The sequence below is a fragment of the Sceloporus undulatus genome, chromosome 5 (assembly GCF_019175285.1).
Source record: "Sceloporus undulatus isolate JIND9_A2432 ecotype Alabama chromosome 5, SceUnd_v1.1, whole genome shotgun sequence".
NCBI lineage: Eukaryota > Metazoa > Chordata > Lepidosauria > Squamata > Phrynosomatidae > Sceloporus > Sceloporus undulatus.
This window is the reverse complement of record NC_056526.1, coordinates 39,119,718-39,131,321: the sequence shown is the minus strand read 5'-3', so window position 1 is coordinate 39,131,321 and position 11,604 is coordinate 39,119,718. Positions and strand designations below refer to the sequence as shown.

At 40.6% G+C, this 11,604-nt stretch overlaps 1 protein-coding gene across 5 annotated transcripts in view; it reads right to left on the bottom strand.

The window, feature by feature from the left end:
* Positions 1–898: 898 nt before the first annotated feature.
* SEPTIN3 (septin 3) overlaps positions 899–11,604 on the bottom strand; it is a 32,753-nt gene continuing 22,047 nt past the window's right edge. For 4 of the 5 annotated variants that reach the window (XM_042467759.1, XM_042467761.1, XM_042467763.1 and 1 more), the window contains exons 6-10: positions 10,016–10,133; positions 9,799–9,894; positions 9,104–9,203; positions 6,151–6,202; positions 899–5,051 (exon numbers count right to left, since the gene is read on the bottom strand). In XM_042467759.1, the coding sequence (XP_042323693.1) occupies positions 4,916–5,051; positions 6,151–6,202; positions 9,104–9,203; positions 9,799–9,894; positions 10,016–10,133 (502 nt within the window). In that variant the 3' untranslated portion in view covers positions 899–4,915. The remainder of the gene's footprint in view (positions 5,052–6,150; positions 6,203–9,103; positions 9,204–9,798; positions 9,895–10,015; positions 10,134–11,604) is intronic. The other variant, XM_042467760.1, reaches the window with a different exon arrangement.

The window sequence follows — 11,604 nt, the reverse complement described above, 5'->3', positions numbered from 1 at the left end:
GCTGATGTATATGAGAAGACCAACATGATACTGAAGCAGCCTCCACAAAAGCACGCTTCAGTCAAGAATATCTGATAACTTCTTTTAATTTACATCAGTTCTGAGTTTCTGACTATAATTCCAATACCCAAGCTGGATATCAGTGTACTTGCTTTTACTTAGAACATCTTAAGCTGCAATTCTATACACACTTTGGAAAAAGCCTCAGTGAACTCAGTGGAATTCACCTCTGAGTAAATATGTAAAGAACTGCACTCTTATACATTTTTTTAAAAAAAACTTGCAATGCTTCTAACTACTATGGTACAGTGATAATTCTTATCGTAAAGAAGTCTTTGAAAAGACTATAGTAACAACATGTATTTCCTGCAGCTCTTGCAATCATAGATGACTTGTATGGCTTTACAAGTCTTCTTCAGATATGTCATGCAATTAGATCTCACTCTTGAAATTCTATGGAAAGTTAGAAATCATACTGCATTCACAAAAATCCACTTGGACAGGCTAAGATCGGCAAGCTCATTTTATTTATGGTATAAATGATGCTTGGTTCAGCACATTCCAAACTTGCTGATCTCACTGGCCTTTCAGTGGCTAAGCCAGATAGGTAAAGAAATAAGGTACTCTAAATAGAATAAATTAAAAAAATTAAAGCCTCTCTCAGTGATCTGTCTTCCTTAAAGTAGATCATAACAGAAAGACCTTTTGTCCAAAGATTTTACTCATGTGGCAATGTCATGATACACGGATATAAGCTACTTTTGATGTCTGCCTGAACAATAATGTTCTGGGACTTTTGACTCATCAAGTAGCATGCCCTTATTCTGTATCCCCACTGAGTCTGAGTTTGAAACAGCGATAGTTATCAGAATAGATTTCTATTGAATATTGTCTGATAGCAAACAGTTAAGTCAATATGGAAACAAATGTGGAAGTGGCATAGGTGCTATGGGTCTTCCAGATGGAGTGTTTATTGCACAATCATCCTAACCCATTAACAGAATTTTACAGGAGGTTCAGACATAATTATTTTCTATTTGTAACATGTTTTATAAATATTTCTTCCATCTTTTTTACTTTCCAGACAAAAAAAGGAAAACATCAAATAGTTGCACAGTGTATTTTGATTGGTAATACTATGAGCTGTCCATCTGGGAACATCTGTATACCTAACACGAGGAACATGTTTTGCTAGACTGCAACTCCACTGCCCCTTGCCACACAGCTAACAGTGAGGGATGATGGGAGTTATAGTCTGTCAACATCTAGAAGTTAACACTTTTCTCATCATTGCTGTACATATTTTTTAAAGCTATGGAGGACAGTTATCTAGAGATCTGAAGTCACTGCATGAATTAGTTACATCACTTAAATATAGAATAACAAGCTAATTGGAAATGCATTGGCATGGCTTCTGCAAAGTCAGCTCCTGTCTCTAACCTTTCAGAGTTACGTGACAGCATTAATAAACAAGTGGTGAGAGTTGATCTGGTAACAAGAAGCTTGAGCATACTTAGCATAGGATAAGAGGAGGATCACTGTTATGATTTGGTCACTAGTTAAAGAATAGAAAGCAGAGAAGAGGAGCAAATGGTCATTTCTCATGATGGAAGGATGTAAGCAGTGGGGTTTGCCATGGGCCAGTATTGGGACTGATGCCTTTTAATTTGTTCATAATGGCAGGTGAGCAGTGAGGTGGCCATGTTTGCTGGTGACACCAATTTATTTAAGGTGAACTGATCCTGTATTTTCAGATGTAGCTACAATGATAGCTAATCTGCCAATGCCACACATCCCTGCCCAAATGTAGCTCTTTAAGCAAGGGAAAACCCCAACTGAAGGGTTTTGAAGGTGCTGCAGATCAGGGTGCTGGGATACATTGCTCTCCTGGTTGCAAGTTGCCCGGAGACACGCAGCTGGAGAGACTTCTCGGGGTTCTACTGCAGCTGCTTGTCTCAAAATGCTCCACAGCCAGGAAAGCACCACAGTTGTCATTTCTCAGCACTGTGATCTGCAGCGTCTCATAAAGCCTTCAATTGAGGTACTGCCTGGCTTGTGGGTTTTAGAGGTCATATTTAGTCATTGACAACCATAAACATAAGTACCAAAGGTTACAAGATTATAAGTCTGTTTTATTGTCTCATTAATACTGGTAAAGATGGTAACTGGTAATGGAGGCAGGGTGGACTGTAAAGTGCTCCAACTGGATTTCTCTGAATTGGGGGAATGAGCATCAAAGTAACAAAATACATTTCAAAGTGAATGATGCAAACTGGATTTTTAAAAAATCCAACTTCACATATACACCTATTGATGGGAATGAGTGACACTGGGCTGTGGTGGATAACTAGATGACAATATGGACCCAGTGTACAAGTCAGCAAAAAAGGAGGTAAATTTCACAATGGAAATAATTAGAAATTATTTCCAAACTGCCAGTGCTATGCATCCCTATATAAATCCAAAGTTTGACCACACTTGAAATACTGTGTATAGGTCTATTCACTGTACTAGATTTTATTTTATTTATTTTTTTGGTAGAACTAGAAATAATTAAATTATGGAATTTACTACCACAAGAAATAATTAAACTGTGGAATTTACTACCACATTCTGCATTTAACGGCTGCCAACTTGGATGGCTTTAAAGTAGGACAGATCCATATCAGATGGCTTCAAAGGCAGATAATACCAGCTGCTGCAGAACATGAGTGGGAAGGTGCAGTTGTATTCATGCCTTGCTTGTGAACTTCCTATAGGCAACTGCTGGATCATTGTGTGAACAGAATTCTGAACTATGTAAGTCTTTGGTCTAAAGAGACCCTCTAGTGTCAAAATATCCAGACTTTAGGAACTCCTGTAGAGTTTTGATTTAGAGATTAATCTTTAGTGATTTATTACTTTTCTTTTTACACTCATCTCATTTCCCTGCTGTCACCACCTTCCTCCTGTTGCACTCTCCCTGCACCTCACCTCACCTCGCCCATTAGCCACTTTTCAGAGAGCATGTAGGCTTTGGCTTAAGGTGAGGTATAGCAGAAAGAGAAGAAGGATTGGGAGGCATAGGGCAGGACACAAGACATGGGGGAGGGAAGGAGGCATAGCGGCATGAAGCAAGGAAGAGAGAAGAAAGAAGCAGGAGAGGTAGTAACAGGAGGGAGGCATGATGTGGTTGAGACCCTTTCGGAAGTGCCAAGCAACCTAATTTGGTGTTCTGCTGTCTTAGGCAGCTTTCTCAGTTTGCCTAATGAATGGACCAGTATGGAAAGGGATCTTGCAGCACCTTTGAGATGAACTGAAAGAAAGAAGATGGAAACATGAACCTTCATAGACTTGAGCCTGCTTCCTCAGATGTATGTTTGAATTCTTCCATAATGAATGGAACAGCTGTTGATAAAAGGTTTATGAATGAGGAAGGTTGGTGCTTTTTTTTTTTAAAGGAGGGACAATACTGTTCATTAGTATTAACACTCTAGAAAGTATATGAAATACCAAAGGCAGGGTAACAGAGACAGTTAGGGGCCTGCCCAAGACAGTAAAGTCATCAGAAGACCATTTCTGCTTTCTAAGCCTTCCCCAGATGCCCACACATCTTCATACTTTTCCTCCAAAGCCATGGAAACTAGGCACTTGCTCTTACTTTTTTCAAAAAAATAAAAGGTCAGGATCAGGATTCTCTGAGACACAAAAGATATCAGAAGATATATTCTGTCACTGGCAGTATGCCCACAACTCGATGAGTAAGCCACCTGAGCAAGGCCTATCATGAGTAAAGTCAGAATAAGAATGCCATATTGTGTCCTAAGTAGCCTCTTCATGCTGTTGGACCTCTCCCTGTATAATAGGTGGGGGGATCTTTGGGAGTTAATATTCCCAGCCTATGATGTTTTCTGCTTAGCAGAAAGCTATCCCCTCATAGTCAATAAGTCAGAGGGAGAAAAGGCACAATTGGAACATGTCATACTTCTCATGTTTCTACCTGCTGCAACAATCCAAAGAGGATTGTTACAGTAATGTGTCTTTATTTATATAAAGCATTCTTAGCGCAGCTCTAACAATGGCAGAACCAAGAGATCTGACAATGTAATGGTGATTTAAAAGTGATCTTTGTACCTAACAAAAAATATTTGCACCACAGTCTGAAAGGTTTCTTTTCACAAAATGCTCTTTTTTTTAGCACACCAAGAAAACTATTACTTCCAAATCAAATATCAACTCTTTTTTCTCTCTCTACAACTTTGTCTCCAATCAGTCTTTTCATGAAAACAAAGTGACCAATATCTCATCTTTCCACACTGGCACATTACTTCTAATTAAACACATTTTACCCGGAAACAAATCCCTCCCATTGATTTCATTGGCACTTACTACCACACAACAGTGCTTAAGATGCCAGTCTAAATCTATATTTCCTGCTTCTATGTTGAGAAGTGAATCTATGACACAAACCACCTATCACAGTGCAAAGCAACCCAATCTCTTCCAGACCAGTGACACTTGCATCCAAAGTATGGCTTTCTGTTTCCTCCATAGTGCTTACAACACTCCTCACTGATCTCATTTTTTCCTCCTCTGGGGGCATTTCACATGATCCCAGATATTTTACCACTTCCAGAATACCCAAACATTTTCCACAGTCAGGATGCACAACTGAATACTGGAATACAATGGAAGACTAGAGTCTGCTGTGCAAAATACAAAATTTGAATAATAATAATAATAATAATAATAATAATAATAGAAGTAGAACAAGATGGGGACATTTGGAGAAAGTTGAGGGTCATGTCCCACGTTCTTCCCCCTTCTGTATACACAAAAGATATTCCACATGCTTCTAAAAGAGGCCTGAATTCAAATCAAGGGATGGGGGAATAGTGGATATGATTCCAAGACAGCAGACAACAGGATGGGTCATTCACAGGTTACTTTCGTGGTTTTCTTCTGTCTCTACGGTCACTGGGGGGAGTCCTCCATTGTCATTCAGTCGTTTGGCCCTGTATGTCTCATAGTGGATGTTGTGTGTTACTTCTTTTAAATCCTGAAGGTGGGTCCTGAGGAACAGCAGAAAAAGAAGACCACACAAGCAAAAAAGTGAAAGAGGGTACATCTACTATAACATGCAGGCACAGGAGCACCTGTGTAGCTGTTTAAACAATTTTAATTTACCATTTCATGCAATATTACTGGTACTCTTTTATCAGTTTGAAGGTTGTACATGTCCTATTTTTAGATCCCAATGGCCAAGGTCATTTTATTCCTCCGCAAAATTAGCATCAACTTAACCTCTGAGAATTATGTTAGTTCGGCACCATCATCAAATCTTCCAGTAATGAATTCTATGCACTCAGTTTTGTACCACTCTCTTGAATCCTCTGCCAATCTATTTCTTTGAGTGACCCTGAATACTAACATAAGAAAGGGGGGGGGGGAATCTTATATTACCACTTCCTACATACCACATGTAATTTTTTTTAATCATATTCCTCCTCCTTGGGGTTATCTTCCTTCTAATTTCCTTTAAAATCCTGAATATTGCACCTTTCCTTCTAACCCAGGGGGTGTGGCACGGGACTGTGGAACCTGATATTTTTACACTAGAACTCTCATAATCCTTCACCACTGGCTAAGCTAACTAGGGCTGACAGAAGTTGTCCTCCCCTGTTCGAATGCCTCAAACATTTTAGCTGCCCTTTTCTATCTCTAGGATGTCCTTATCAAGAATGCATATTTTTAAGATGCCGGAACTATAAACGGCATTCCAATTGGAGTTTCTGTTTCTTTGCTAATTATCCAGAGTACTCTTTCCATTGTCAGTGGGTTGATGTTTAACTGAGCTATTGAGCTATTCATAACAATTTCAAGATCTCTTTACTGCTTAGTCGCTACCAATTCAAATTCATCAGAATATATAGGAGGATTTTTTGTGCTAGTCATTTTGTCTATTTCCATTTTGTCAATTTTCATTTTGTTTCCCTTAGAATTTGTTTTAAACAAGTCTGAAGTTTATTAGACCCATAGAGTGATGATGAGCCATGATGAATGGTATCAGTGCTCTAGTATGAACAGAAATAACTTTCTTCCAGTTTAGATCTTAACAACAACTTATTTTCAGTTCGGTAGACACCACTTTTTAACAGTGAATCAACTCACCTAATGACAAAGTCTCGGAGCAGAGCAAATTCACAGTGGCTGAGATTTTCCACTGTAAATCAAGGAAAACACATAAATTATGCCTTAAAAAGAATAATAGAACTGGGTGGAAACCAGCAAGGTCATGTCCTGCCTAAAGCAGCATTAATAAAAGTAAAGCGCTTGGTTTTGGTCCCCCCCCCCCTTTATCTCCATAATGTCTGAGATAGTGAATCCTGGTTCAACATTTCTCTATAATCAGTAACATCAGTGGTGCTGGTGTCATTTCAGTGTGGTAACTTCTGTTATTAAGCCCAGGCTTGGAGCCACCAGGTCAATGCTCCCTCAGGAGTACATTGGGCTGCTGTGGAAGAGAAAGACCCTAGCCTACTTGCCATTGATGGTTGGTGGAGTGGGGCACCCAAAGGAACTGTCCTAGGACAAGGTGGGTTCTGGTCTACCAACCCTGTTAGCAAGTCCCAAAGGGCTCCAGGCACCATCGGATGACAGGAGAGCCCTCTAGAAGTTTATTGTGGTGTGCCAACAGCATCCTTGCCAGTTCTGCACAGATGGACTGAGTCCTTCTCAGGTCCTTTAGTCTGGGAGTCCTGGCCTACCCATGGAGAGACACAGCAGTCCACACCAGAAGGCAGCCTCTTCCAGCCAGCACATGGGTGTCAATTTCGGAGAGGGGTAACATCCCCCCCCCTTGAGGTGTCACCCAGTGCAGTCTGCACCCCCCAGTGACTCCTCTGTTTGTAATTTGATTGGGTTAACATCCAATGAAAAAAATGCAGAACCAGGCAAGCAAAACATGCACTCTCACACGGGGCTTAGAGGGGATCCCTAGAAAATTGGCAGAGGTACCTTGCATGAGGAGGCCTTTTTTTATTTATTTTTATTTATTTATTTATTTATTTTTGCAGAGCCTCGGGTTTTGGGGTTGCTATGGAGGGAAATTAAGGAGCTTATCACTCAACATTTTAAACTAGCTCCATCCTCCAGGGCTGCAGTCAGGACGCAAGATGCAGGTAGGGTTGCCATAACCCGGCTGCACCCGTGAATTTCCTGATTTTGGGGCCCCCGGGCCCCTCCCAGCACAGGTGCAGCCCAAAAACATGTAGCTGCGCACCACCCTCCCCACCTTGCACCCAACCGCTTGCCACCCTCCTCCTCCGCCCCAGCTCCCAGGCGAATGGAGGAGGGGGAGAAGAAGGAGGAGGAGGGGGAGGAAAAGGAGGAGGGGAAGGAGGTGGTGAGTGAGTGGCCAGAGAGGCCTCAAGGTGAGTTTTTTGGGGGTGCTTTTAATGCTAACAAGTCTCCCTTACTTTGACAGTGATAGTGTGGTGGTGATGATGATGATGAAGATGATATGCTTGAGAGGCATGCATGAGAGGTCAGCTTGAGAGGCATGCATGCACTGTTTCAGAAGCCGAGAGAGTGTGACTTTCCAAAGTGCCTTTTCTGTGTGGTTTTGGTTCTGAGGCAAGGCCAATGTAAATTGCTGTGATTTTTACAAACTCATGCGCAGTGAAGAAAAACCAAAGCCCCTTGACCAAGTACACACTTCTGAGAAGTACACTTGGTGCAAGAACTGTGAAACCACCTTGACATGTTCAATATGCATAGTCATGTTAAACCATGCTAAGTGTTAAACCCAAGGGTTTGGTTATGGAATAAGCCTCTGATGCAAGAAGCCATGTTAAGTAAAGCCATGAGAAATGCCCAAATGTGCTGTTGTGTGTGTTTTGGAATGGGGGAGGGGTGTTTTGCCAGAAAGGGAAGTCCATTTCTCCCATCTGTCTAGAAATAATGCCCAAATGTCCTCCATTTTGATCATGCCTAAGAAACAGGCATTTAGATTAACATTTTTTTAAAAAAACCATCAATTTTTTCGTGTGTCCTCCATTTTTTAAAAAATGTGTCCTACATTTGAAAAAATTTATCTACATTTGTCCTACATTTGTCCTACATTTGTCCCGGTTTGGAGGTCCTGACTTATGGCAACCCTAGATGCAGGCAGGGATTGTTGCACACTAAATCACCACCAAAACGCCAGCCACCATCAGCCCAGGTCCCAGCCGGGTCCCAGCTGTGCTCTGCCAGCACTTTTTAGAAGCCGGAAAGCTTTCTGACTTCCAAAAAGTGCCGGCAGAGGGCAGCTGGGGCCCAGACTGATGGCGGCCAGAGATTCGGTGGTGATTTATTCACTGGTCAATAATGGATTAAATGGGTCTATTCTAGTTAGGACTAGCCAATAGAATTCAAGCCTAAATGTGATCTTATGTCAACTGTACTGTATAGAGCAATACTGTTGCTTGGTATGTTTATAAGTAATGAATCGGACCCAAGTGAATTTGAGACATTTCTCCCTTCCTCAGCTCTTTATGCCCCACTCCACAGAGCTGAGATGCATCCCCAGGCTCACTGGACAGGAGCTGCAGTAAGTGAAAGGGAGAGGAGGAGATAGAAAATTTATTTTCATGAATTTCTGAGTATCCAAGATCCAATGTCCATCTTCCCACAGCATTATATTGTGAAGTTTAGGATCCCCAGATACCTAGCTATCATACATCTTACCTATACACATGTCAGTTATCTTATACATAGGTATCTAGTTCTTCTCCGTGTTTATAATTTTGTAATTTTCCATACAGAATTTTTATTTTTGCTATCTACACTACTCTTTAATTAGTTAGAAAAATTGCACACATTTGGTCTAGCACTGAAAGTATCCCTAGTCAATATATCCTCGATAACTTGGGTAGTCATACCCACTGTTCATTTATCCAAACCATTAATGGTTAATGGATTGCATTTAAACAAAAAGAGGAGATGCCTGATAATTCCAGGGATGGCAATGGTTAGAAATGGAATGATTTTAATACCTATTGATTTTGCCATTTATGCATCTGCAACTTAATAATATCCCAAAATAGGTCATATAGACAGAATAGAATCATTATCTATTTACCTTCAATGACTCCCCAAGGTGTCTTCCTGCCCAGGACCCTTTTCCCATTCACTTGATACTCCTTGTCACTCCCTACAACTGCGAATGGCATACTTTCCTGCTAAGAATACATAGTGAAATTAATTTGTGTAGCTCATAAGGAGGATAGTAATTGTGTTAATTGTCTTCCCTATCTTTGTCTGTAATTGCTTCAGTCTCTGTCACTACATCTCATTCCTTCAACATGTTCCTTTATAGACAAACAGATAAATATTTATTACGGTCAAAGATCAGCATATAATCCTAAACAATGTATATTTACAATTGTTCCATAGAACTTAATCCCCAGTAAGTGTGTTAACAATTGGAACACTAGTGGTTTGTACATCATTAATTTCTTTTAATTTTGTCCATTCGGTTGCTACCTATAGGAACTTTCTTGGACCCAACAGTATATTTGCATAACAGAATTCACAACAGGATTGTCATAAATTAATACTGAACAACAAGTTGAAATGCTAGCACTAACTTGATAATGTTAGCTATATCATCTCAGCACAAAGTCACCAGCTTAATTTGGCCGTAGCCAAATGAAGTTGATATGGGCCGCAAAATACGCACTTACATTGGGGTAAGTCAGTGGGATATATCTGTGAGTAAACACACATAGAGTTGTGCTAATAGTCAACAGGTGATCATAGTTATAAGCATCTTACCCTGATTTTGTCATTCTCTGTCTTATCTTCAAGGTCCTCATCAAACTCTTTCTGGGGATAAAACTCAATTCCGTTGACTTCTAATTCCTTGCGGACCTGAATAGAGAAACATTTCAAAATGAAAAGCTACACAAGCAGAGTATTTTTGGCACAGCTCTGAAAAAATGCATGCATTTATGGATTTTACTGGACGGTTCTTTCTTAAGGAGATACATACCCTCTGTTTGAACTCTGTTTTTTCCTCCAGGGTCATGGTATCTGCTTTGGCAATTACTGGGATGATGTTTACAACTTTGCTCAGATGTTTCATGAATTCCATATCTATAGGTCGCAAGCTACAGTCCAAGGAAGAAGATGATTAGAACACCATCACAGTCTTAAATGCAGGAGAGCATAACTTCTTGTTAGTCCCACACAGAGACATCCAAATTAAAATCCTCTATATAGCTTCTAGGTCAGACAACTTCTCTGTGGTTCCAGACCTCTCCTTTGTTGTGGTTTTAAATAAATATTATACAGAGAGAGGGCAGTAAAGAAAGAGTGAGAAAACAAAGAGACTGAAAAGCCCAAAGTACAAGGTAAAAGAAAAAGAAATGGGAAAGGGGGGGCATTCCGGTGTATGTGGTTGTGTGAAGGCTACACAGATATCTATTTTGCTAAGTAAGCACTTGGAAACTCTTGACTGGTAGGAGATTCCCAATGAGTGTGTAGTTGCAAGAAAGTAGCATAGTCTTAACAAAGCTTGGAAAGTTACATTTTAAAAGTAATTCATTCCCATTACTCATAGTGTTTTGAAAATAATACGTAGTCATTGCTCACTGCAACGCTGTCAAAGCAAATTTTTACATTGCCCATTGCGTTGGTTGTTACTTTTCATTATTTGGCCCCCAACCTTTAGGATTGATAGGAGAATAGCATAAAACAGAGGTGGACAACTGCTGAGAGTTACTGAAACACACTGACCTTCCAGGGATCCTTGGAAGGTCCACAACCATGCCACCCTGCATCCTGAATTTGTTTATTTTATTTTAGACCTTTGTTCATAAAAAGGTTGCACTATAGCCCCTACAGGCAATGGGGTGCAATTCTGTGGTGTTTTTAGACCTCCCCAATCTGTTTTAAGGCCAGAAGAGCCAAATTTGGAGGAAGAAAATTGGAGTACTCAAGAAGCCTCAGGAAGCCTCAGAAATAACCCTGGGGCTGCATGTAATCCATGTCCCAAAATGTTCTTAAGAATTAAATTTAAAAAGAACTAAATTTAAAAAGTAACTAGAAACCATTGCACCACTAGAATATTTCATTCTGACTTGTTATGTTATTTTTAAGATGTACTTTTACTACACTCTCATTCTGAAGAAAAGAGTCATTATAATTAATTACGGCCCGATATAAATGGGCATGAAGCGCCGTGCTTGTGCCAATTTTAGGATTAGGGACCGCACGGCAACCCTAACCCTAAAATGACATGGTGCCATAACCATGGCGGCGCCCTGTGTACATGGGCACCGCCATTGTTACGTAAGCACTGTGCAGTGTCCACACACTGCTGCATGGTGCTTACATAACGAGTGTGTCAGTGGTGCACTCGTTACATTGGCCCTGCAGCACAAAAAGAACCAGTTTTTTCCAGGTTCTTTTTCCTCTAGACTAGAGGGAAGCCACACGGTTTGGCAGTTGCAGCTTCCCTCTGGAGGAAATTAGGCCGGCGGCAGGTAGGCTGCCCCTTTTGGGCGGTCTGTCCCTCCCCTCACCAACATTATCTGTAACTTGATTATTCCAGTCACTGGACCTTGATAATCAATAATG